The sequence below is a fragment of the Artibeus jamaicensis genome, unplaced genomic scaffold (assembly GCF_021234435.1).
Source record: "Artibeus jamaicensis isolate MK-2021 breed Jamaican fruit bat unplaced genomic scaffold, CSHL_Jam_final contig_466, whole genome shotgun sequence".
Classification (NCBI taxonomy): Eukaryota; Metazoa; Chordata; class Mammalia; order Chiroptera; family Phyllostomidae; genus Artibeus; species Artibeus jamaicensis.
This window is the reverse complement of record NW_026521844.1, coordinates 11,684,139-11,711,765: the sequence shown is the minus strand read 5'-3', so window position 1 is coordinate 11,711,765 and position 27,627 is coordinate 11,684,139. Positions and strand designations below refer to the sequence as shown.

At 42.9% G+C, this 27,627-nt stretch overlaps 1 protein-coding gene and 1 pseudogene across 2 annotated transcripts in view; both read left to right on the top strand.

The window, feature by feature from the left end:
- Window positions 1–13,507: 13,507 nt before the first annotated feature.
- On the top strand, window positions 13,508–13,659 carry LOC119042423 (uncharacterized; annotated as a pseudogene).
- Window positions 13,660–24,576: 10,917 nt separating this feature from the next.
- The window catches only part of MED12L (mediator complex subunit 12L), a 315,205-nt gene continuing 312,154 nt past the window's right edge, over window positions 24,577–27,627 (top strand). For both annotated transcript variants that reach the window (XM_053667213.1, XM_053667212.1), the window contains exons 1-2: window positions 24,577–24,638; window positions 25,987–26,214. In XM_053667213.1, coding sequence (XP_053523188.1) covers window positions 26,116–26,214 — 99 coding nt within the window. In that variant the 5' untranslated portion in view covers window positions 24,577–24,638; window positions 25,987–26,115. The remainder of the gene's footprint in view (window positions 24,639–25,986; window positions 26,215–27,627) is intronic.

Below are 27,627 nucleotides of genomic sequence, written 5' to 3'. Positions count from 1 at the left end.
TGGAAGGAGGTGAGTGTAACTTCCACCTCCTCTGTTGTCATCTTGGACCCAGTACATTACAGACTTTTAAATTCAACTATAACTTAATGAGCATATATACTGTACCATAGCACTGTAAATTCCTCTATCACTTTTTGTCACTGCTATTGTAATAATTTTTATTTATTATTATTAGCAATCATTTAGCATATGTATATTATGTACCAGGCAGTGTGTTAGTTGTTTTCATATAACTGCGTAATTATTAATAATAATTCTAGGAGGTGCATATTATTTTTTCCATGTTAAGAAATTGAGACACAGAGATGGAAGAGAGCCACCCAATATTACACAGCTAATTGTTAAAATTCAATATCAGAGTTTGAACCCAAGCTCATATGTTTCCTAACCCATATTTTGAACGCTGTATTCTGCTCTCTCACAATTTCACACATTCCCTCCCTGCCTTCCCCAACTAAGATGTAAGCTCCTTAAGACCAAGGATCACATCTTACTCTACCTGTGGTACCCAGACTCACAGGGAGGTTTTGGTAAATATTGAAATAAACTGAACTTAGGTTTGAACTTTGATTTGTAACTTAAGGGACAGTGACAATAAAAAGCTTTACAAAACTGTTTCTTCACAAGTAATTTTCAGTTGTAGCTGATTTTTTTCTTGCTCTAAACTGTTTAAGAACTTATTCTGTTGCCCTATAGAAAAATGGACAAAAGACATGAACAGATAAATTACAATAACAAAAAAAGATAAAATGATGCAGCATATGAAAAGATAGTCAGCTTTACTAATAGTAAAGGAAATGTAAATTAAAACTACAATGAGATAAAATTTTATAATTATATTGACAAAAAACTATGGTAACAACACTATTGATGAGATGGTAAGGTAACAACATACTCTCATATATTTTTGGTAGAAATGAAGAATGATAAACCTATCTGGAAATAAATTTTTCATAAACTAGGAAATTATTTATTTACCTTTTTACTCATAAATCCAGCTTTTAAGAATTTACTGTAGGAGCCTCTCAACTTCAATTTTACCCTTTATTACCTGCTCTGTGATAACACACTGGAGTTGGAGCATTTCTCCAGAACAGAGATCGTGATGCTAATTAAGCTTTGTCAGTGAAGGGTGCAGGAGGAACATTGCAGGAGGAAGGGGCTCTTGTGTTTCTAGGGTGTTTCAATGTGCTTTACTTGCTCCCTGCTATAGACTCCCTTAATGGGGTGCACTGAGGATGCTGTGGGAGAGGAGGCGTGGGAGAGGAGGCGATGGAACCAAGTGGTGTCCGAGTGCCTCATCCCTTTGTGAGCTCCCAGCCCTGGCCTAAGCCCCATGACCAGCTTGCAGTAGACCTTCTAGTAGGGATACCAAGCATTCCTGGTGGGGCCCTGACTAGCTCTGTGCCTATGTATCAGAGGGTTGTTTATTACTTGCTTGGCAACTGTGGAAATCTTTGACCTATGAAACCCAGCAAATTTTCTGCCATCTAGTAGGCTGCGACCATACCTTCTTCAAGTGGGTTTTAACCTCATTGGAAGGGTTTCCCCTTCCAATTCTGTCTTTTCCTGGGTTCTTTCCCTTAGCCTTAAAGCATTCTTTAAAGCAGTGGTAGACAAACAATAGCCTGCTGGCCAAATCCAGCTCACCAACTGTTTTGTAGATAAAATTTTATTGGCACACAGCCATGGCCATTTACTTAGGTATTGTCTGTAGTGTGTTGAATGATTGTGACAGAGACAGCACGGCCTACAAAGCCTAAAATATTTACCATCTGTCTCTTTATAGAAAAAGTTTGCCAACTCTACTTTTGGAATTCTATTTACATCCTTATGCTATTCTCTTACCGTAGCTAAATAATTTTAATGTTAAACTTCTATTTAAATTATCATGTGGTTTCTGTCTCCAAATTGAGAGTACTTATAGCAACACAAAAATACCTTTGGCATGAGATTATTTATTAGAGCATTTTTTTGTAATTGCAAAATGAAATAAAATAAACAACTTACCTACCTCTACATAGAGATTGGTTTAATAAACTATGATATCCATACAATGGAGGGCTCAGCAGCTATCAAAACAAATTAGGAGATCTCTCTGAACTGTTTGGGGTGACTTTCAGGATATGATTATTAAATGAAAAAAGAACAAAAGAGTATATATATATATATATATATATAGTATGTCATATGAGTAAGAAAGCTTATTTGTAAAATATATTTTATATAAAATATATAATAATATAATATAACATAATATTATATGTATAAAGATAAAACAAAAACTAATAGCATTGGTTACCTAAAAATGGTGGATTGGAATAGAATGAATAGGGGAGGAATTAACACTTCTCTGCATAGCTTTGATTTTAAAATATTGTTAATCTTTTTATACATTCAGAAGTGAGATTAAATCAAGTATTAGAAAAAAGAAAATTGCATAGTGACAGAAACTGAAGTAGCATATTTCAAATTAATAGCATGATCACATGAAAGAAAAATAAAATAATTAATTCAAGTAATAGTTGGACCAATACTGGATCTAAATACCATCAGTCCAAAAAAATTGCAAAACAGAAATCTTAAAATCTACTTAGTACTTTTTTTTAGCACAGTTATAATCATTTTGAAACTATTTTGATGGATTGTAGAATTAAGCAAATAATGAAATTGTTAGGAGACAGGGTTCTCACTGTGGGAGAATACATATACAAGTAAGAAATGGGAGGAAACTAAAAAGAATACTGAGGTATTTGTTGCACTGGACTTAGAGTAATCTACGTAGACAGGTATATAAAAAGGTAGACAGACGGAAAGTCAGAAGCAATAATACCCCAACAATGAGCAACCTAGTGCTCAGATCTCGGTTTTTAAATATCACTATACAAAAAAATAACCAGGGATCTTTGGAAAAATGCCTCAATCTAGGGTTGAAACCAGTAAGGTACAAGATGAGCCTGGATCATCTTATTGTGCCAAAAAATAAGGGCATGTTTAAAAAATTATGGGAACATTTCAAAAGGACATGGAAACTGACTTAGAGGGGCTTTTACTGCTCAAACTTATCAGTGATGCTCATTGTGTGTATGAGCACCACATAAACAATGATGTTAATAGATTATGTTACCTTTGAGTAAGCAAACAACCCAATGATAAACTTAAGAATAAGAGCTAAAACTATAAAACTGCTAAAATAAAACATTGAAGAAAATCTATGTGATTTGAAATTGATGAAAAATTTTCACATAGAACAAAAAAATGGCAACTATATGTGATTTTTGGTTTGGGAAAAATGCTGTAAAAATGTCATTGGACAATTGATAAATTTTAATATAAACTATGAATTATATTGTATAATATGCCACTACACTGTATTTAATATAAAATGGTAATAATATTGTATTATCACCATTAATTTCACTGTTAAATTTCCTGAATTTGATGATCTTTACTCTAAAAAGATGTCTTTGCTATTAAGAAAAACACATATAAATTTAAGAGGTAAAGGCTTATGAAGTCTGCAATTTACTTTCAACTGTTTCTACCAAAATACTGCTACTGCTACTACTACCACTAATAACAATAATAACAATAAAACAAATGTGGCAAATGTTAACTGGTAAATTGAGGCAATGTGGTGTCTGTGGTTTCTTTTCATTGGCTGCTGGCCTCTTTGTGTAGTTGCTAAGTTTTATATCAGAGACCCTTGAGAGGATCCAAGATGGAAGAGGAGTAAGTGGAAGCTACATTAACTTCCTCCAAGGACCAATCTGAAATTACAACTAAATTGTAGACAAATCAACCTAAATAGCCAACTGGATGCTAGCTGAAGAGAAGCTTTATAAACAAAGACAGACAAAAGAAACCACTTCACCACAATGAGGCTGGTAGGCAGTGTGGAAAAGGCATGCTAGGGCTGGCTGGGCTCCCTTGAGCAGCAGCTGAAGTTACAGAGGAATATTTCAGTGGTCAGGATAGTTCTCCTGAGAAGTGTGGGGTCTAAACCCCAAGATGGACTCCCCAGCCTGTAGCACCAGAACCATAAAGGAATCCAGATAACATCCAGCTGTGGAAAGCAGCAGTGTTTCTGTCTGCCAGAAAGAGATGGCTAGAGACTCAGAGAGCCTCTTAAAGGACCAATGCAAAAAAATTCACTTGCAGCCACTTACCCTGGGCTCTGGCAAAGAAAGGGCAGAGTGAACTAGAGACACTTGAGGAGAGTCTGGGGAAAGAACTAAAGGAACAGCCACTGGGATCCCCGTACTGAGTCATTCTGCAGAAGCCATCTTTCTCAGGCAGAGCACTTGTAGCCAAGTGGCATGAGCTTGAAGGGAAGCAATAGCCCCTCCCACAAGAATTACTCTGCCCCACCATGTGGTGCTTCGGCCAGGCTGCTGATTATAGCTTGAGGCTATATCACTGATCAGTATAACAACTAAGGTGGAAATCACAGAGAAGCAGAAGAATACAAGATGGAAAGACAAAGGAACAGACCACAAATGAAAGAACTAGAGAACTCTCCAGAGGAAGGACTATGTGAAATGAAGGCAAGCAATGTGTCAGAAAAAGTTGAAAGTAATGATTATAAAAATACTCAACAGCATGAAAAAAACAATAACATAAAAACCATAAAAAAAGACCAGTCAGAAATAAAGAATGCAATATCTGAAATAAATAATACCCTGGAAGGAATAAATGGTAGGTTAAATGAGGCTGAATATTGAATCAGACAAGGTAAAAGAAAACATCCAGGCAGAGTAGTGAAAAGCAAAAAAGAATTGTAAAAAATGAGGAGAGCTTAAGAAACATTTTGGACAACATGAAGCATAACAATATCCACATCATGGAAATACCAGAAGAAGAGAGTGAGCAACAGATCAGGATGTTCAGGAAGCTCAGAGTCCCAAACAATTTGGACTCAAAGAGGCCTACACCAAGACACATTGTAATGAAAATGACAAGGCTTAAAGACAAGGAGAGAATCCTAAAAGCTGCAAGAGAAAAGCAGGTAGTTGCATGCAAAGGAGCACAAATTAGCCTGTCATCTGATTTCTCAACAAAAACATTTCAGGTAAGAAGGGGGTGGCATGAAATATTCAAGGTGATGAAAAGCAAGGACCTACAACCAAGGCTACTTTACCCAGAAAGGTTATCATTTAAAACTGAAGGAGAAATAAGGAGCTTCCCAGATGAGGAAAAGCTAAAGGAGTTTGTTACTAAATGAGTACTGCAATAAATATTAAAGGGCTTGCTAGAAGAAGAAAGTGAAGGAGAAGAAGAAGGAGGAGGGAGAAAAGGAGAAGGAGAAATTAGAAGAAGAAGAAGGAGAAGAAAAGAGCCTCACAATAAAATGGCACTAAATACCTATCTACCAGTAATCACCTTAAATGTAAATGGCTTAAATGCTCCAATCAAAAGGCATAGGGCAGCTGAATGGGTAAGGAAACAAGAACCACATATGTGCTGCCTCCAAGAGAACCTATCTCAGGTTGAAAGATACACACAGACTAAAAGGGATGGGAAAAGGTATTTCATGCAAATGGAAAGAAAAAAAAAAGCTGGAGTAATAGTACTTATATCCAACAAAACAAGCTTTAAAACTAAGGCTATCATAAGAGACAAAGAAGGACACTACATGATGATAAAGGGAACAATCCAACAAGAGGATATAACCCTAGTAAACATTTACACACCCAACATAGGGGTACCTAAATATGTGAAGAAAATCTTAATGGGCATAAAGAGAGAGATCAACAGAAATACAGTCATAGTTGGGGATTTAAAAAACCCATGGACTTCAATGGATAGATCTTTCAGATAGAAAATTAATGAGACAGCAACATTAAATGACACACTAGATCAAGTGAATTTAATTGATATTTTCAGAGCATTTCATCCCAAAAGAACAGAATATACATACTTTTCAAGTGCACATGGAACATTTTCTGTGTTAAATCACATGTTAGAACACAAAACAAGTCTCAATAAATCTCTTAAGACTGAAATCATATCAAGTGTTTTTTCTGACCACAATGATATGAAACTAGAAATCAATCACACGAACACTGAAAAACATGCAAAGACATGGAAGCTGAATAACATATTGTTAAACAATGAATGGGTCAGCAATGAGATCAATGAAGAAATCAAAAGATACCTTGAAACATGAAAATGACACAACAACCCCAACTCTCTGGGACACTGGGAAAGCAATCCTGAGAGGGGAAATTCATAGCATTACAAGCCCTATTTCAAAAAACAAGAAAATGCTCAAATAAACCATCTAACTTCACACTTAAAGGAACTTGAAAAAGAACAACAAACAAAGCCCAAAGTGAGTACAGGACAGAAATAATAAAGATGAGAACAGAAATAAATGAAATAAAATCTAAAAGAAATACAGAAGATCAATGAATCCAAGACTTGGTTCTTTGAAAAGATAAACAGGATTGATAAATCTTTAACCAGATTTATCAAGAAAAGAAGAGAGAGGACACAAATTCATAAAATCATTTACAAAATGAAAGAGAAAAAATATCTACTAACACCAAAGAAATACGAAGGACTATAAGAAAATATTATGAACAACTATGTGCCACAGAATGGACAACCTGGATAAAATAGATAAATTCCTAGAAACACACAATCTTCCAAAACCAATTAAGGAAAAATCAGAGAATCTGAATAGACAGATTACACCTAATGAAACTGAAGCAGTAATCAAAAAGCTCCCAACAAACAGAATCCTTGGACTGGATGGCTTCACAGCAGAATTTTACCAAACACTGAAAGAAGAACTAACACTTCTCCTTCTCAAACTACTTCATAAAATTCAAGAGGAGGGAAGGCTGTCAACCTCATTTTACAAGGCCAATGTTATCCTAATTCCAAAACCAGAAAAATACACTACAAAGAAAGAAAATTATAAGCCAGTATTTCTAATGAATATAAACACTAAAATCTTCAACAAAATATTAGCAAACTGAAAACAGGAGTGTATCAAAAAGATCATACACCATGATCCAGTAGGATTCATTCTGGGAATGCAAAGTTGGTAAAACATTTGCAAATCAATAGGTGTGAGACACCAAATGAATAAAATTAAGGATAAAGACCTTGTGATAATATCAATAAATGCAGAAAAAGCATTTGATAGAATCCATCACCCATTTTTGATTTAAAAATAAACTCTCAGCAAAGTAGGATTAGCGGGAACATACCTAAATATTATAAAAGCCACATATGACAAACCCACTGCCAGCTTCATACTCAATGGGCAAAAACTACAAGTGTCCCCTTCAGACAGCAATGAGACAGGGATGTATTCTTTCACATCTTATTCAGCATAGTACTGGATACCCTAGCCACAGCAATCAGGCACAAAGAAAAAAATAAAAGGTATCCGGATTGGAAAGGAAGAAGTAAAACTGTCTTCATTTGAAGATGACATGATACTGTACATAGAGAACCCCAAAGATTCCACCAAGAAACTACTAGAACTGATAAATAAATCCAGCAAAGTAGCAGGATACAAAATTAATATCCATAAATCAGTTGCATTTTCATATGCCAATAATGCACTAACAGAAAGGGAAATTAAGAAAACAAACCCATTCACAATTGCTACAAAAAGAATAAAATACCTAGGAATAAATCTGAGGATATAAAAGACCTGTTCTAGGAAAATTATAAAACACTGATGAAAGAAATTAAAGAAGATACAAATTAGTGGAAGTTAAAGACAACTAAGCACTACTAGAGCCATGTTTTGGAAAAAAACACACTTGCTGGCCAACCCAATATCATGCCTGACTTTCAACTCTCAGCATCTTAGCAAGGGACTAGAGCTAATGTATTGAGATAACTTATATTGGTTCTCAACACGTTTTTTTATATATGAAGAGCAGTGGCAAAGAACATAGGCTTAGACTCCCTGGGTACAAATTCTTCTTGTACAACTTACTGTGAAATCTCTGACAGTTCCTGGGAAAGGTTCTTTGGCTCCCGTAGCCTCTTTGCTCACTGTAAATGGGGATATTGATAGCACACTTCTGGTGAGGCTGCCTTGCAGAGAACCTGAGAAAGGGGTTTGGGGTCATGTTATTTACCAGGGGACTGTTGGCAAGGAGGGAAGAGGAAGAGGAAGATGGCAGTCCTGAGTCAGGAAGCGGTCTCAGCTAGGGTCTAGTTTCCCTGTCATCCACAGAGAGCTCATGAATTGGACCACAAAGCACAAAGTTAGTCCTACCTTAAGGCAAGGGACCAGCTTTTTGTGTCCCATGTCTTAGTCATTGGTTGCGGAGAGTCACCCAGGTCTGCTGTGCCCTGTAATCTCCTAGCACATCTCATGTTAGGCTGATGGCTTGTCCCTGGAGAAAAGGGAGAGCTGTAAACCTTTAGCAACCCCCACACAGCAGCTGGGCAGTGAATGCCCCTGTCTGGTAAAAGACATAAATGTTCCAATGCCAACCACTCCAGCCACCATCTAACTCAGTCATTGTGAGCAGCAAGCATAATATCACAAGTAAAGCCCTTAGAACAGGTAACATGTGTTGAGAACAGGTAACAATGCTTAAACCATTGTCCTAAGTGCTTAGCCCTTAGAAAACTGCATAATATAAAATAAACCTTCAAATGTCAGCTAATTTTATCATCTCATTTAATAGCAGACTTCCTAACACATATTAAGTATTTAATGAATGAGGGATGAATCACATGTTCGAGGCAGATGGTCTCATCTCTTTGATTAGCCTCTATGGCTTCTCATTGTCCTTTTTTTTTTTTTTTTTTTTTTTGTTCAGTGTTAATACAGTGTTTTGGACCTTGTATATTCTGTGGACGCCAACTTAACATGACACATTTCAGCTATTTAAGAACTTCAATATTTCTATTGTTATTGCTGTACAAGGGCTAGCTGAGTAAATTTGGGTGAGTATCCAGGAATGCCTGGCCTGCTTGCTAATTACTCCCACCTATGCTGTCATTCCCAAGGAAGCTTGGGCAAACTATAAAAATGGGAGAATTAACAAGCTTTTTGCTAGTACGTGTGGGTATCAGCTAGGGTTCCTCAGAGAATCAGAAGCCTGAAGATTGCTGTGTTATAAATAATTTACTATAGGGACTTAACCTGACACCACAGGGGAAGCTGGGTAATCACCTGTGTAAGCCTGCTGGCTCTGCTTCTGGTGCTGGCCCACCAGCAGGGCAGGTCCTTGGAAGGGCAGCAGTGACAAGCTGCCACCCGGGTCATTTTCCGAGACCTCCAGTCCTCCCACTTTGATATCAGGAGGCCTGCAGGAAAAGTTGATGTGTGTCACAGAGCTGAACCACCCCTTGACTCAGGAGTCAGAGAAGGTGAGGGAGCATGGGAGGCAGCTGGAGGGGCCATGGGCCTGGCAATGAAGTTTCCGGGTCTCCTGGAGTTTCCAATCACTTATTAAGAAAAATAGAGAGGAAAGGAGAGAAGGACATATAGTGGTCTGGATAGGTTGGGCTGAGCTGTGGCAACAACCCCAAACCTCAGTGGACTAAAACTAGATTTCGATCTTATTCACTCTACTGGTCCTTCACGGGATGGTGGTAAGGGCTCTGCTCCTCAAGGCATCTCAGGGTCTGCCTGATGGAGCAGCCACCGTCTCAGGGATGCAGGTGTGGTGGATGGTTAGGGTGATTGTCCCCGTATGATCCCACCCCCTACCACCACCAGCGCTGTGTCCTTCTCTTGTGCGGTTCACTCACTGCAAAAGGAAGAAAGGGAGCCCTGAAGTGTCTCACGTCAGCAATTAAAGGGATGCTTGTTACTTCTCACCACAATTTATTGGCCCCAACTGGTTAGATGACAACACCCAACCACAGAGAGCCACAAAATGATACCCTATTTAGTAAGCAGCGAGCCAGGAATATTCAGAGAACCATGCACTCCCATGGAGTCATTAAGGGATGTGGAATTTTGTTCCATCAGGCCTTTTTGTGAATAAATTACAATGGCCAAAAGTATCCTAGAGTCTTTCCCAATGTCTTATTCTATAGAAGACAATAAATGTCTGTGCCTCAAGCACTGGTACTTTAGGATAACCACCTATTCCAAAGCCTTCATTTTCTCCTCAGAATATGATACAAACTCCTTTCATCGTGGTGACCAGATGCTGCTCTAATTGTGCTCACGGGAGGATTCAGGCATGTCAGGTCATGCTAGGGGGACAGGTGGCACAGGCCTTCCTAGGGACTATAAGGAGAAATTAAGGGATCCCAGTGGATATAAGTCAAACAGGGGAAAAAGACAATACATTTTACCTTGGTCCAACACCTATGTCTGCGTAAAGCACTGTGCCTGTCACTGAGAAGGGATCATACTGGATTCCTGACTGCAACAATCAGAAAGAGCTATTTTTACAAAAAATGTCTGGTAGCTCCAGGCAGCCTTGTTCTGGGATGCGGGTCATACAAAGGGTAGGTAAAGAGATTGCCTCTTCTGCAGGCGGGAGCCCAGCCCAGCATCTCTGCACTGCCATGTTATCAGGGTCAGGGGTGGTTCAGCCTTGGACCCAGCTGAGCAGCTTTGGCACAGTGTGTTTCGGGCAGATATGGGTGGGAAATGGCACTGGGCGTTTTGATAGTACAGGAAATGCAGTGCCTTGTCAGTGGTGGTAGATGTCAGAGGCAATGGCTGTGCATATGTCCATGGAGAGATGGTGCAGGTGAAGAGGAAAATGAGCACGTCATAGGCAGCCAGAGAACTGTATTTCTGGGTGCACAGCACTCCACTCTGGAAATATCCAGAAGTGAATTATTATTCTATTCATACTACTTAGGCAATAAACAAAATGGACAAAGTCCCTGACATCTGGAACCAGTAGGGGAGACTGGAAAGACAACAATTTAACATATACATAAGTAATTGCAAAGAGTGGTAAGTAGTACAAGATAATAAACACACACACATACACACTATTCTACTTTTTACAATACCTTTAATGAATAAGGTGGGATGCTTTGCATTTCTTTGATTGTGGCTCAGAGTAGAATTACATTATAATGATCCTAATTTTACCACTAGGCTGTTGAAGCTGGGAGAACTTCAAGGCAATCTAATATCACGACTTTCAGAGATTCCTCGAGTCTTGGCCATGAAGGTGACAGTTCTTCAGTTGATGGGGAAAAAGAAGTAGGCTGAGAGTGAGAAGGGACCAGGGGACTAATGCTGTTGTCACTAAGGTGGGGATACAGAAGTTACCATTGTAGTAGCTAAAGGGACATTTGAAATCTTGCCCTAGTCTAGGCAAGTACTGGTGTCCAAAGGTCCGCTCAGGTGGATAATACCAGGAATCTCTGGTCACGGGTGGTTTCTATGACAAGTGGTGGAAGGTCTTGGTTCTAATACAGTTCATCCTGGGAGGAAGAGGATCATGCTGACAGCAGTCACCCACAGAAGAGTCTGGTAACCTGGAGTGTGGGCAAGGGCTGGGAAGGTTGTTAGTGACCCATTCATTTAGTGCATGGTCATTAGGATTCTACTATGTGACAAGCTGTGTGCTCCATGTCAGGAATACAGTGATAAACTCTCCAAGATCTTTTCCTTATATTTTACTAGGCTGAGCCCAGAGGGCTGTAGATTCCAGTCCTAGATGAGAAGTACAGCACAAACTACCAATTAGGTCTGCTGGGAGAGACCGATCACATATCCTGGGTGGCATCTGCATTTTTATGGGCCATAGAGAGATGCTGAGAACTTTGTCCAGGTAAAGGATTGAGACAGAAGGTGAGGATAGTATAGTCCTTATAACACCATCTGAACTGATTTTTATTAACTCAGAGCAAGAATGAGTATGTAGTCTGCAGAGAGGCTGAAAGGCAAGCTGTCCATGGCTGAACAGGGTTGGAGTAGCTGGTGTCCCTTCAGAGTCCCTGAATGTTAATGCAGCTTGGCCACCACCCATGTAGCCAGCAGCCAATGAAAAGATATCACAAACACTTTGTCCTTTTGCTGTAGCTTCTTTCCTTACTCTATCAGCCCCCGCACCCCCCGCCCCAATTCATCACAGGAATGTGCCTTAGACTACATGACTGAATTCTGCTTCTTCTGTTTTTAACCCCTGGCTCCTTGTTAGATTTAATGTGTACTTATTCCCATGGCTCTTTAGGCTTTTAATCATTTGCAATAAAATTCCCGTCCTGAACATTCTTGGCTCTGGGCCTTCATGTTCATCCACCTGGCCTGCATCCTCGTCAAACTCACAACAGCAATGTTTAAGAGTCTCCTGATTATTTTGTCATGAACCCATGGTTCCAGGGGCAAGCCTGTTGCTATGGCAATGTTGATGATCTATTAGGCACACGCTGTCACTCTGCTTTGGGACTATGAGGGCTCTGGGAGAGGAACACCAGCCTCCTGAGGGAGATAACAACCCTTGTGGGCCAATTACCAGAGGAAAGGGCAAAATGCCTCCCTCACTCTGCCCCAGCAGGCCCTGTGACCTGCAGCCCCTCCCCTTCCCCTGCTTCTGTTCCTGCCCCTGGGAAGATGTGGAGGGAATCCAGAGAAATTGCCAGGTTTCATTATGCAGCTTTGAACCTGCATCTTGATTCTCCAGAGAAGTCAAAAGGATGACATTTCTCTTTTCTTGCCTAACTGAGGATGTAGAAAGATGATGGTCCCGCTCATGCAACCTGGTAATCCCTCTGGGCAGGTAACACAGGTTTCTGTCCACAAAGAGACTTGGAGATCAAATCCATCATGCCTCTCAGTTCTGTTTGCATTGGTGAAGGTCCAGAGTGTAACCTCTACCTCCATGCCCATTGGGTCATTTGATCCTCTTCCACAATCATTCTCATGAAGTTTTGCGCATCCTTCTGCCTCAGCCTTCCACCCCTTCTCTCCTCCCTATTCATTTTCACCCTGGCCCTTGAATCATTTTCCCATAACTAGCAAATTGACTTACCTGCACATTTCCTTCTATAGCACTCCCTTACCTCCTGCTTCCTAGCTTGTTGAAGGTGGCTCTTCCCTGAGGGCATGTCTTCTTTTGTAGCTCTCTCAGGTGGTAACTATTGTCTCATATCCCTTGTATTTCAAAACAGCAAGGTGGGTTATTATTTCTATGGGGAATACAATTAACTGCAAAAAATAGAAAAGTCAACAGACACTTAATGAAGTAGAGTTGATTTGATGTTACCAGAAATCTGGATACAGATGGCTACTGGTACTGGTTTAATGGTCACACAAAATGAATCACAGACTCACCTCTCTGTGATTATCTTTGACTTTTCCTCATGTTTATAACTTCTTGGTCACTGCAGCTCAGCCATCACATCTGCATTCCAGGCAAGAAAGGGTAATGCCTGCGTCAGAAAAGCAAAAACATTGTCAGATTCTCTGGGAAAGTTAAGCTGGTGTCTGATTGGCTAGATTCCCACTCCTTAATGAAAGGGAATCTAAGAAGGTACGTGCACTTAGCCGGCATATTGCACATCAGAAAATAGACTTTTGTTAGGTAGAAAGGAAAGGGATATACTTACCTGGCAGGGGAGATACCATGATCACAAAGGTGGTTTTCCCAGGTCAAGGCTTACCCAGATGTGTTGACCCCTGTGATTTCCCCAAATGTGGGAAACTTGACTGAATAATCTGTAGTAGTGGGGGACTGCATTTGCGGTCTCCCCTAAAAAAAATGGAAAGGGATAAAGGTATCAGGCAGAGAACAAGCAATATCTGCCATAGTGTTTCCCTTACTCCCCCTCATTACATTTCCACTGTTTTTTTAAGACCCTGCTTCTTTGCATTCATGCGATTTTAGATATTCTACTCTATCTCTTCCATTATGTACATTGGCAAGTGGCAAAAAGCTCATTGTTCCGTAGGACAAGCCAGTTGCTTACTCACTATACCCAAGCCTTGATCGGTCTGGGTGACACCCAGGTGGGTTGCCTGTCCAGCACCATGGCCATTTAGGTGGTCACTTTCCTTTCGTTTTCAGTGATTTTTCTCTCCCCTTCAGTTATCTACTCCCATAGACACTCCCTGGGTATTGTCACTACCTGTAATGCTACTCCTCTTAAATTACTAATATAAGCACTGCTCTGCTTGACTGTGACCTTCCCTTCTTCCCAGGGAAGGAATGCAAAAAGAAGGACCATTGTCATGGCCTGTCCTCTGCTATGTCCTAATCCATCAACCTTTCCCTTTCTATCTAGCATAGATGTCATGAGCAGTATTTCTCTACTCCCACCTCCTTTAGACTCTCTTGTCCCTCTGTTGCCTCCATTTGCCTAAGTTCTATACCTGGATGAACCCAATGGTCTGTTTCACTGTGCCTTATCCAAGCAGCTGATTATTACCTGATGAGACAGACTGATTCCATTATAAGTTCAAGGTCATTAACTTCCAACAGGTACTCACACTATACAAAATACTACAGTTTGTTTTTCGTATTCTCATTTTCCACAGTGACTGGGGAAACCTTTCTCCTTTTTCCAAGCCTACAATATCTCTTAGATTGTTAAATAAAAAGTAGGATCTTTCACATAGGAACATTCTTGACCTCCTGAGTACTTCTGCACTTATCCTGTGGGTCCTTGTCTCCTGTTCTAGTAGCAGAACTTTCCCACCTCCCATCTAAAGAAAACCCCTTTCTGCCCTCCAGGAAGCTCACTCTGTCTACTATTGTTTTTCTAGTTGAATATTCAAACTTTTCTTCTTACCCAAATTTTTCACATTTTATTTATTCATTTCACATTTCTGTCATTAAAAAAATTAACTATCACAATCCACTTTCAGTTATTACCTGATCTCTCTTCCCACCTACACAGGTCAAATTCCGGAGAGAGCTGTCTATATTTTTCTTGACTTTTGTATATCCCAACCTCAGTCCACCCCATTCTGCCTTTCAGTCTTACCATTAGCTTCAGGTGGAATTGTGGATTACTCTCATACTAAAACCAGGATGTCAGTGTTTCACTTAACCGACCGTTCTCTACTTCTTTGAAACACTGTCTTCTGACTTACATGATTCAACTTTCTCCTGGCTTTCTTTCCACCTCTCCAGCTGCTCCTTATCTGTTTCCTTTGCAAACTCATTCATCTCTAATTGGCCAGTAAGTTATGAAGACCCTCCAGACTTGTTTCAGTAATCTTTCCTTGTTGGCTTCACTGTCTTCCTAACTGCCCATGAGTTCAACTTTATAACTTCAGTCTAGACTTCTCTGAGCTCCATAACTTCTAATTTTCTTTCAACTTACCATATTTTCTTGTATAAAATACTTGATGCTATAAAAGTCAAATGTATTAATTATCTATTGCTGAGTAACACAGCAAAACTTAGCATTTAAAACCACAAACATTTATTATCTCATGGTTTCTATGGGTCAGGAGTCCAGGTGTGGTGGAGCGAGAGCCCCTGGCTCAGAGCCTCTCAGGAGGCTGCAAACAACGTGTTGTCCAGGGCTGCGGTCCTCTGAGGGCTGCAGTCAGGGAGGACACTGCCAAGCCCACTCGGGTAGCTGTTGGTGGGTGTCAGCTCTGAAGGCTGTTGCCAGGAGAGCTCACACCTGGCTCCTTACCACAGGGCCTCTTCACAGGGCTACTTTCACCAGGAATTGCTCCTCCGGAGCGAGGGGAGGATTCAGAGAGCCCGGGGGTCGGGAGAGGAAGATGAAAGGCAAAAATTTCTTTATAATCTAGTCTCAGAAGTAACATTTCATTATTTTTGTTTTATTCCATGCATTAAAAGCAAGACATAAATTCACACAAGGGGGAGGGGCTATATAAGGATGTGAACACCAAGAGTTAGGAATCACCAGGAGTCATCTGAGAGGAACCTACATCGTTCTCACATCATTACGTCTAAAATTAAACTTTTGTTCTACCAACCCCACCACCCCATCTCAGAAACATGGTTTCTCTTTCTTAGTGACTGACACCACCGTGGTTTCTCTTCTGCAACCCAGAAACCTGGGAGTTATTCTGAACTATCTTGTCAATCTCATCCCCCCATATCTGATCACAACTAAATTTTACCAGTTTATTTGTCAAATATCACGTATATCTGCTTACTTATCTCCACCACTATTTCCACTATCACTCTAATGGAAGCAAGCATCATTTCCTGCTTAGACTTGCTATTGCCTACCAACAAGTCCTCTCTCATCAACTCTGACCATTTCCCCCCCAGTACACACTCTGTGTTGCAAAGTGATCTCTTTACCATATAAATCTGATTGTGACACTCTTCTGCTTGAAACCATTAAACAGTTTCTCATTCCCAATTGGACGAAGACTCCTCAGTAACCTATCGTGTTCTAGATGGTCTGGTCCCTCTGTACCTTCCAGCCTCACCTCACACCTGGCTCCTTTCCACTCCTCTCTCCAGGTATGCTGGCTTTCTTTCAGTCCTACTAGCCACAGGATCTTTGCATAGGCTGTTTCTGCTTAGAACATTCTTTCCTTCTTTTTGCCTAATTTTTATTCATTTTTTAGAACTCAGCTCAAGCATTGCTTTTACAAGGAATCCCCTTTCTAGAACCTCAGAGATTCATGCCCTTCTTCTTGAAGCTCTTGTCATAGTTGCAATTTTATACTAGTTTGTGTGATTGATTTTCTCTTCTATGTTCTGTAAGTGCCATCAACTGAGAGTTATAGCACTGTTGTAACCCCAGTGTTTAAAGTGCCTCATACTTAATAGATGCTCAATAAACCCCTGTTAAGCAAATGGGATTTCTTGACCATAACTCTTGCCAAATGGATGCAGGTCTACTTGTTTGGCCTGGTGGGAATCATTGGGCCAGTCTGTGATTAAATATTGCCTGCTTGCTCAGAATCCTGGAGTGCTCTGGACTCCAGATCCAGAGAGGTCTCAATATATATTTAAGGGATGAACTGCCCCAGACCACTGATCTCAGTGCCAAGTGTACTTAATTAACCTTTGTATGCAATTAAACTCAAAGCATCACAGGGTACCAGGCCATACATTCTTGCTTACTGGACCTGGCTGGGCATGATTTGCTCTGAATGTGCTATTGAGGCTGGTTGGAAAAGGGTGCATCTATTTCCTTTTTTCACAATTAGGAGAGAGCAATTATGGATGCAGTGTGGCACATGCAGCTACTTCCTTCTTTGCTTAGAAATGTCACATTCTGCCAGTCATGGAGGATGCCGGCTTTGCCCATTAATCCTGTCTTCAGCTCCTTGTAAGAATGGGAAACCCGGGCTCTGCCAGGACTATGATGTCTGACTGTGGTACACATATGGGAATGCTTCTTCCTCCTGCTTCTCTCCACCTTGGTTTTCCACCAGCGTGAGCCTCAGCTTTCCAAGGCTCCACCTCTGGGGCACCTACAGTCTTATTTAAGTAAAAGGCAATGGAGTGTCTCTAGTACTTAAACACAGAGCTCTAAATGCTCAGGAATGGACTTTAAGACAGAGGGGGTCAAAGCATCCCTGGATGATGGCTTCACTGACTCCCCAGACTGGGGCCACATGAGCCCCATCCCTTCAGTACATTGTAAGAAAACCTCGATTTTAAGACTGAGGAGCTTAAACTTGATATTGGGTTGGCCAAAAAGTCCGCTCACTTTTTTTCTGTAAAATAAAAGACACATTTTTAATTTTCACTAACAGCTTTATTGATTTAGTTATCCTGAGTATGTGGGCCACCTCCCATAGGGCAGAATGTTGATTGTTGTCAATGTCTTGATTTGATCACTATCAACTTCAGGTGTTCTACCTGACCTTGGAGCATTGTCCAGAGAGAAATCTCTAGCACCAAACTCTGCAGACCACATTTGCCACATGTGATCAGTCACAGCACCTTCTCCACACACTGCACAATGTTTTGTGTGTGCTTCTGTTGTGTTTTTACCTTTCTTGAAATAGTAAAAGATAATATGCCCAAAATGTTGCATATTTTCTTCCATCTTCAATATTAAAATGGCTACACAAAAATTCACAGGTTTTAATGAGTTTGTTTTATATGCACGCTGATATGACAGCTGTCATAATACAGTCTAACAAAATTGTTTAGAATGAAGTTAAAGACAACTAAGTGCTAGTAGAACCATCTTACAGGAAAAACCAAATGAACTTTTTGGCCAACCAGGGATTTAGCAGAGTTTTCATCAAGAAATAAAAATTCGGAAAAAAAACCCCTGTCTGATAACCTTATGCATTAGATTTCAAAAAGATAATTAATTGGGGCAGGGAAACAAGTTGGGGAATAAAAACAATCCAAAGTAGGAAAAGGTGTAAACTTGGACTAAAGCTGTGGCTAAGAGATTATTGAAGACTGGGTGAATCTGAGAGAATTGGACCAGAAAGATCCAATAAGGCTTAAGTGTGGATGAAGATACAAAATGATTCTACGTTGGAAAGTTGGGAGATGTCTGCCCTCTATTTGCTGTAGCATGTGTATGCACTGAGAGTACCCAGATCCCCTGGTCTCCCACTTTTACCATAACTATGGAATACTTCACCGGGACTTATAGCTCCCAACTCCTCCAGGCTCCCTTGCTGATTTGACACTCTTCTCCATCTTCATTTACAACACTCTCTGAGACATAATTTTTATATTCACTCTGCAGCTCTACATACCACAACTATAGCCAAGAGGTATTCTCCCTTCTTGGGAGAATATTTCCTAACCCCTGGAACTGTAGCCACCTGGTCCTGTCCTGCTTGCAGGACACAGGAGCCAGCTGGGGGTGCAGTGACAAGCAAGGCAGACATTAAGTTGGGGCATTTTGAGTTTGAGGAGACAGAGGAATCCCCTTTTTGTAGCAGTACATGGAAGCTGGAGAGGCTGTGAGCAGCCTGGACAGGAGTGGGAGGTGGGAATAGAGACTGTGTGGGTAAGGTTGAGAGCAGAGAGGGAGAAGAGCCGAGGATTAAGTTTACTTCCAGTGGGTGTGGCAGAAGGAGAGGGCTAAACCACTGCCTTTATCAAATCATTTGTGGTCAGTTCTAGATTAGTCAAGTTCTGGTTTTCCTGTTGGAAGGTTTAGCCGGAATTCTAATTCTCTTTTCTTCCGTCCTTTTGCTGAGCATTTTGGTTGATTGAGAGCATTTCTGCCAGAGGGTGAGCAGAATAAATGAAAGAAGATGGAAATCGAATTGGTAAATTTTACTTTTTGTTAACAGCTCTGGGGAAAGCACAGTGGTGAGAATGTTAGGCAACAGTTTAACAATATTAGTAAACAATGCTATTATAAACAAGACTCACGGAATTGATTTGTGTCCTACTATTCCCCAGATGCTACTGAAAGAGTTGGCAGCATTTGTTTTTTTAATGCTTATAATTTAAACTTCAGATTTAGCAAACCATGGATACCAAACTGTCTTCTATATGTCCCGTAGACAGGGGAAATGCATTTTTATGTAGAATTTGATCCTGTTACATTTAGTTCATCATTTTAATCTGTCAAGATATTTTGCGTAGTATCAAGACTCTGCCATTCAATTTCTTTTTCATGCTTCCCTATTCTGTGTGAAAAGAAATAATCCTCTGAGAACTGAAATATTTCATAATTAATAAATATTAGATTAACTTTCATCAGCTATAACCCATCCTAACAGATGATGATGACGACTAGAACCTTGACTAGTTAACAATAAGAAAGAGGAAACCTACTAATATATAACTGAACACAAATTAGTCAATTCCCCCTTCCCCAAATCTGAGGCCAGGCCTGGTTAGCAGAGGCCTCCTTCTGATAGGGGTCCCATTCCCACGGGTTGTGGGAGCCAGCAGCCTCTGAGGGGACCTGTGCTGCTAGGGCTGTGACAACAGGCCACGCACAAAGGGGCGAATCTGCCTCAGCTCCAGGAGAGTGACGTCGCTGAAAATATGGACCCAGATTTTTCTAGAGAGTCCGGAAGTGACTATGCCAGCTCAAGACAAACAAGCCTAAAAAACAGGTTTGTGCACCACCAGCAACCTCTGGTAATAGGACATAACCAATGAAGACATTGGATAGTAATTACTTGCCCCTCTATCCACCAAAAGGACTGGCAAGCAGAGGTGAGGCATCTGTCCTGTTCCTGTCACATGGGAGGTGACTTCTGTGAGGCAGTCTGAGCACACAGTCCTTGGAGATTCTCCATTCCCTTTGCTTTTAATTTTATGCTCACCCAGAAAGCTTCTGCTCACTAATTTGACTTTACAACAAACTAAAACTAGCAAGGGGGTAATCTGAATAGGGGATATGCTGCTTTCAGTCTGTGGAAGGGGCAATTCCTTTGTATCAATAAATTTGCATATTGGTTTTAAACAGAATTCTTTCTTGAGTTTGTTTAGCATTTGTCTGCTTATAGAGCTTTGAACAGCTCTGGGGAGGCTGAATATGTAACCAGCCAGTAGGCCTTTTTTTGTAAATGCCGCAGGCACTGTTTCTTGGTGTATAAGATTAAATTGTTAGCTTTGTTATTGGCTCAGATTGGTAATTAAAAAATCTCTTATCACAGCCTTTGATTTTTTTTTTTAGTTCCAGACTTTTCTTTCCATGTTCCTGACCCCCTGACATTTCCATCTGTTAGCAACAAATTGCTTTTTGGGTACCAATGTCTCCCCAAGTTGACTTTACTTTTTTTCTTCAGCATTCTTTTGTTTTCTTTCTTTCTTTACTTTTGTTGTTTTAATTTGGAAACTCACCTGCTTCCTCAGGGATCATACTGAGATCCCATATGTCATGGGCTCACCCGGATTGAAATGAATATCGTTTTGGACCTGGGCTGACCAGTATGATAGCCACTAGCCATACATGACTTTTGAATATATAAAATGTGACTGGTCTGAAATGAGATGTGCTGTAAGTGTAAAATTCACACTAGATTTCTAAGACAATATCAAAAAAGAGTGTAAAATATGAATAAATTACAAAACCACAGGTTAAAATGACAATATTTGGCTATGTTAGGTTAAACAAATGTATTATTAAAATAAATTTCACCTATTTCTTTTTGCTTTTTTAATGTGGCTACTAGAAAATGTAAAAGTACATATTTGGCTAGCAATATAATTCTATTGTCTGTTTTACGGTGTCTTAATGTGGGTATTCTTTAGAGTCCTGTAAGTAGCTTAAAAACCGTATTAAAAACTCCATTTGGTTGGACCATCCAAAGTTAATCTTCCATTTCTTTTTCTCTATTTTGATGCACCTTATCAAGTGATTCTCATTTTTCCTTTTGTTTAAAGGCTAAAAGGAAAGGAGAAATTTTCTTTTTTGATTTAGAAGTAGGCACAAGATAAATGCATTTAAATGTGATAGGGATATAAGCAAAACAAAGTAAATAACCCTGCCTGTAGAAAATCTGTTAACAAAACAGTAATTTATGCACCTGGACAAGCAACAGTCCCACGAGGAAACGCAGCCGCTTTAATCACTTTACCTGGGGGCCCTACACTGAGCACTGTTTCTTTCCACTTGAGTGGAAGCATGCTGGATGCCAGGTCAAGCTGTTGGGAGTTTTGCATCTTTTATACCAGGCCTGTCTTTTGAGGCTCACTTTTATGTTACGTAAATGATCATTTATATCTGTAGCACACGGACAGTGATGAGTGTAGGTTAGAGAGTCAGAGGGATCTAGGTTTGATCCTGGCTTGTGCCAGTTATTTTACCTCTAGAACTTCACCTGCTGACCTGTAAAGTAGCAATAATAAGATCGTTCTTCCTTTTCTGATGGGGAAACATCTGCTTCTGCTCCTAGCCCTTCTCCACTCGAATCTTTTGAAATCTGCTCTACAAATACAATTGAGCCTCTACTTTTGGCCAAAGAAATTGTATTCCTCACATCGAGTCTGTGAAAAGAGCTTTGAGAAGACAACTGGTTTGGGCACTTGACATATGTCCACTGACCCAGGCTGGAGAATGTTCAAAGTGAAGTGCGGCTTGCAGAATGCATCCATGGCAGGCAAGGAGATTAAGCTGGTGAGAAAATGCCTGCACTGGAGTATGTGTGGGCAAAGGACATCGGTGTGTTTCTTGCAGACCCAACACAGGGACAGAAAACTGGCCATGAGCCTTCTTAAAGGGACATTGTCCAAGAACACAAAAAAGGTCTCAACTACAAGGGCGCTCCTTGCAGAATGCTGAAGACCAGGGCTTGCAAAGGGAGAATAATCAGCTAGGGAGGTTACTGAGTGGTCTTTGAGGAGCCCTGGATATGACCCAAGAAATAGGGTCGGCTTTTAAACACTTGTCAGCTCACAAAAGCAGCCCTAGAGAATTAGCTTCATATTTGGAGGATAATGTTCCATATGCTTAAAATGGCTTATAATTCGTCCTTCTCCGGCCACATTTCAACCCCTTTCTCTCATCAGCTGTACATGACTTCCTCAGGTAAGTCAACTTGTCGCTTCTTGCTGAGCTGAGGTCTAGGCTAGAACCTGTCTGGGAAGCCTGTGTTTTTCCCTGAGTAATCCTGTTCCATGCAAACAGTTCCCAGGCTCAGGGAGGGGGGCTGCCATTAGTCTGGTAAAGATAAGATGCTCCTTATAGGGACAGTAGTAAATTAGACTCACATTATTCAATAAGAAATTGTGGTCATCGGCTGTGTTAACCAGCACCATGATGAGAAATTGAAGCATAGCATAGAACACTGTGGCCTTCATGTTAAGCCCACCCCATCAACCGGCTTTAGCCAGTTTAAAGACTAACTCAAAAGTGGAAGAAGAAGAGCAGAGGGTAAGGTAGGGATAGAGAAACAGTGCTTTTCTGTGTGGCATATTTGAACGCATGCCAGTAAATAACAAGGTGTTAAAAGAGGAGAATGAAAAGTAAGTGCTAAGGGGACTGAAAGAAAAGGAAGAATCAACAATCAAGAGTTTGGGGTGGGCTTTAAATAGTCCAGATTCTAAGGACTGCCCTCAGGTGGCTACAGGAAAGTGAAAGCCTGGGAATTCCTCACTTGGAAACAGGAGAGGTAACTGGGGCCAGGGATTAAGGAGAAACAACAGGATTGGTAGGTGGAAGGTGCATTGTGATTGTGAAGAGTGCAAATGCCAGGGTGAAGGAGCAAAATGCCCATCGGAGGCCCAGGTACTGACAGAATGGCTTTTGAGGAATTAAATGATATTTGAGTGTCCTAAAGTGTGCACTCTCTCTTTTTTAAATATTGAGAGGGCTGAAGAATCCATGCCAGACTGTCTCAAATTAAGGGAAGGAGTTAAGAAAGTTAAGAAGGGGAACCAGTAGGGGAAGAGATATCCCTTTCCCTTTCCCCCCAAACCCTAGATTATTAACCCCCATTATTAACACGTTTCTATTTTAAAATAAACTCTTTATGGTTAGCTAAGACTTTGAGCGATTTAACAGTTTTTCCTTTGTGGAGGCCAGTTGGAGGTTTTTGCCTGGGCAGACAAGGGTAGAATTTGGGTTACATCTCCCATCAGACTGGAATATCAGTACAAGGTATCCCCGGAGTACTAGTGATCTATCCATTCACATACCTGTGCACCCACCTACCCACTCATCTTCCATCCCATACCTGCAAACAAGCATGTTTTTGAGTGCCTACCACATGGGAGGTTCCATACTCTACCCAGGCTGAGTCATACCTAACACTGCTCTCTCCAGTGTATGACACTATATTGGGTGGGGGTGATAAAACAAGGATGGCAGTTGGATAACTGTCACAGCTGAGAGATGAGCAATTGGAGGTTTATTATAACATTTCTCCTGCTTTTTGGTATGTTTGATAATATGCCAATAAAGTTAGATAACTGTCCTTTTCCTCAAGCAAGGAAACTAGATTTAATAAATGCCTAAATCATAGGGGAAGTTCAGCTTGGAAGTTACACCCAAGGTATTAGGGCAGGGCTGCAGAAGGTCCACAGGAAATGCCTCCAGGTCGATGGTAACAGTTCTCTAGAAGTACTTGCTCACATTAGGAAGACAAAAACTATAGGTGTGACTTGGCCTCAGGCTGCATTGGGAGGTGCTGTTAGGTCAAGGTCAGGAGTGCAGAAGTAGCCTCTATCTACTACACTGCCAAGGCCTTATCTAATCTTTCCTTCCTTCCCCTTTACTTAAAGTCAGCAGTGGTAAGTAGATATTCAGAGTTGGCCAACATCATCTGAGCGCTTACTATGTGCCAGGCAATATACAAAGTCTTTGGATAAGATTCCACTCACCCTTCTTACTGAGGATAGATCTGGGAGCCGAAAAACTCCTCAAGGTGTGGGGAACATGACACGTGCAAGGGCAGTTCAGGAACCCTGTCTTTCCAATTTAAGTCCTGGAGAAATACGTCAGAGACTTTGTGGAGGATCAAGCTACGTGGTTTTGAGCAAGTCCCTGGGCTTTCCTGAGCTGACTCAGTTTCTCTAGCTATAAAAAGGGTACAGTATAACCTTACAAGGTTTCTTTGAAGGATCACAGACCTTTACTGTCAAGATCCTGGCACCCAGCGAGGGCTCCGTAAGTGGCAGCCATCATTCTTGGCCAAGTGCAGGCGCATCCTCCCGGGCGCGCCTCCCACGGGCGTCCCTCCGGACTGGACGGACCCGCCCCCGCAGCTCTTGGTCTTGTAGAGCTGGTGGCAGGTGGCCCCGTCTTGGTGCCCACGTTCCGAAGTGGGGAGTGCCGGCGGGTTGGAGAACTAAGCTCTCCCCCGGAGGATCTGATCCCTCCCTCCTCCCACACGCCTGGCGCAGGTGAGATTTGCGGCTTAGGCCACCGGGACAGGGACTTGAAGAAAAGTCGGGGCAGACTGCACTGCCTGCGGCGGGGAGAGGAGTCCTGGGGGCGCCCTTTCCTTCCCCCAGTTTCACCCTGTGCGGGTCCGCGTGCCGGGGCCCGCGGGCTGCGCGCTCTGCGGCTGTGAAAACCCGGAGAGGTGGATCGGAGCGCGCTCGCAGCCAACTCCTCCGCGGTCCGGCCGCGGAGCTGGGCATGCTCAGTGCGGCCGGCGCGCCGCCGTCCGCCAACTCGGAAGCTTGCGCTCCGGGGCCGTGGGGGCGAGAGCGCCGGCGGCGAGTCGGCGTTCCCTGGCGCCCCCAGACAGTGGCAAACTTCTCGGTGTCCCCGGAGCTCGCCAGGACAATACTGATACCTTACAAATAAAATCGCGCAACCCCCCTCTCTCCCCTTATCCCAACCCGAATAATAGAGGCTGCGGCCGCCCGAGTGCCGCCGCCGGCCCCTGCCCGCTAGCTGGGGACCAACAGGTAAACTGTTGGGCGGGTGGGGGAGGGTGGGAGGGGGAGCGGCGGTCTGGGGGAGGGCGGCGGCCTAGAGCAGACCGAGGTGCCCGCGGGCTGGCCGCCCCCGTTGGCGCTCACCGCCCACCCTCCTCAACCCCTGTCCCCAGCCCCTGGAGGGGCAGCAAAGGGTTAAGTCAGCCCCGCGCCACCGTGAGCACGGCCCCCACCAGCCGCCGCGACCGCCAGCTGCGCGCCTCGGCGCCTGCCCGGAGCCGCGGATGCGCCACCCGAGCCCCGCGGGCGTCTAGGAAGCATCCGCCGCTTCCTCACCGGCCGCATCTCTGCCGCCCCATCCCCTCCAGGCCTCTCTGCCCCGGCCTGGTCCGCGCCCAGGTGGCGGGGGGTGTGCGGGGGGCGAGGTGGCCACACAGGCTCCTTGCCTGGGAAGAGGGCGGGGGCGGGCCACTCCGCTTTCTCTGCCTGGGGCCGTAGGGCCACCCTAGCCTGGGGCTAGCACTTGGGCCACCAGCCGCGGCGCGAAGAAAAGTTTTATTTTTTTCCCGGTGCCCTTCCCCCACCCCCTGCCGTCGTCCGGCTGGGGTGGGTTTGGGTCCATTGGTGAAAAAAGTCACACGTTTCCATCGGCTGCTCCTCCCCCTGGGGACAAGGTTGGGGGGGGGGACTGGAGGCCGGCGTCGCGAAGGACCCCGGCAGACCCGCAGCCGCTCGGTCGCCGCCGCAGGAGCGCTGCGTCCTGGGGCTCCCGAGCAGCCGGGTGCCCGCCGAAGGCTGCCCCCATCAGTGCGTGTCTGCGTGCCTGGCAGCGGCAGCATCCAACCTGCTTTATTCCTTCCTGCAGCGCCACAGCGAGCGAGCGGGCGAGGAGGGGGAGAGAGGGAGTCTGTCTGCAAAGTGCTGCTCCCTGGTGCTCAGAGGCGGCTGCTCCAGCTCCAACTCTCATTCATTTCGCCGGTTAACATGAGAGATCATGGCCGCCTTCGGGCTTCTCAGCTATGAGCAGAGACCGCTGAAACGCCCCCGGCTCGGGCCGCCCGACGTCTACCCGCAGGACCCCAAGCAGAAGGAGGTAAGGGCGCCGGCGGCCTCCCAGGCAACTGGAGCCGCGCTCCGCAGCGCTGACCCGGGGCCAAGTTGGCCCAGCGGGCAACGGCGGCGCTGCGGGGGAAGGGTCGGGCAGCGGACTGGCGGCGGGGGCCCGGCTGGGGGCTGGGGACTGGGGGACCCCCGGCGGCAGAAGCCGAGCGGCTGTCAGTTCCCGCGCCCCACAGGGGCGCTTGATCTTCGGGTGTAGGGTCGCTTCTCGGTTAGCGGGCCTTGCACGACACAGCTGGGCGCCTCATCGGGTTCTTCTTTGCCGTAGCCTACCAGCTCGCTCTCCCCCGCTTTTGCGTGCTTTATTTTCCCTCCCGCCGCTTCGGTAAATCCTGGTAAACTTTTTGGAAGATCTTGGAATGAGGAGCATCCGACACAGGTTTTGGGTTTTGCGCAAGCTGAGTGGGGACGGGGTGTGTATGTGTGGGGGGGAGGGGGACCTTTTCTGTTCACAATTTTCAGTTTGGAGTGAAGTCGTTTTTATCGAGGTGGTAAATATTTAGCTCTTTGGAGGTACTTCTTTCCATATCCCTTCTCTCCTTTAAAGATCAATATTACAGGGAAACGCCGATTTCGTCCCTAGAGGCGATTGGCTTAATTGCTGGAAGCTGTTTTGTATATGTAAAAGTCGTCGGGTCAGGTCCCGGGATTGCTTATTTCTTTGAATGAAATTGAACTGTGGAAACCAGTGATTCGTGCCCTAGGTACACTATCTTCAATGGCTAGAGTAACCATGGCATTTTGTAGCCATGTATGTGTTTGTCAGTAGTTAACAAGTAATTATGTAACAACTCTCTTGTTATAATGATCACCCTTCACTACACAATTTGCCCAGGGATTTGCCTTTCTTTCTTTCTTTTTTTTTTTAAAGATCACCAGCTACCCAGCTCCGCTTTTATGAGTTTGCCAGTTGCAGCCCACCCATCCATCCTCTTGTTTAGCTAAACCGAAAATGAGCACATTTCAGAACTTCTCTTTCTGGGAATGTAAAAACTCTCCATTAAAAGTTTACGGACTGACTGACATGACAGAAAAGGCTCTGTGAAGAGGCAGGGAGGGGTTCTTCAGACTTCCTTTTGAAAAATTATCTAATTCAATAGTAGAGAAAGAATGGTCTGGTCCAACTGTTTTAATGTTTCTGAAAAATAAGGAGTGAAAACTTCTTTTAGAGGTTTAGCACATTAAACACGTTTGAGCATCCACAGAGTAATTCTGACTGAACTGGGAAGGTTTTACAGGTGTCTTTCAGCTGAGGCTTAACATGACGAAAGGAGTTTGATCAGATTTTTTAGATTTCTTTCCTACCCATTTCCATTTTCCTCCCTGACCCAGAATAAAGTTAATTGTTAAGGACTGGAAATAACAGGTGAAGGACCAAAGGTTATAA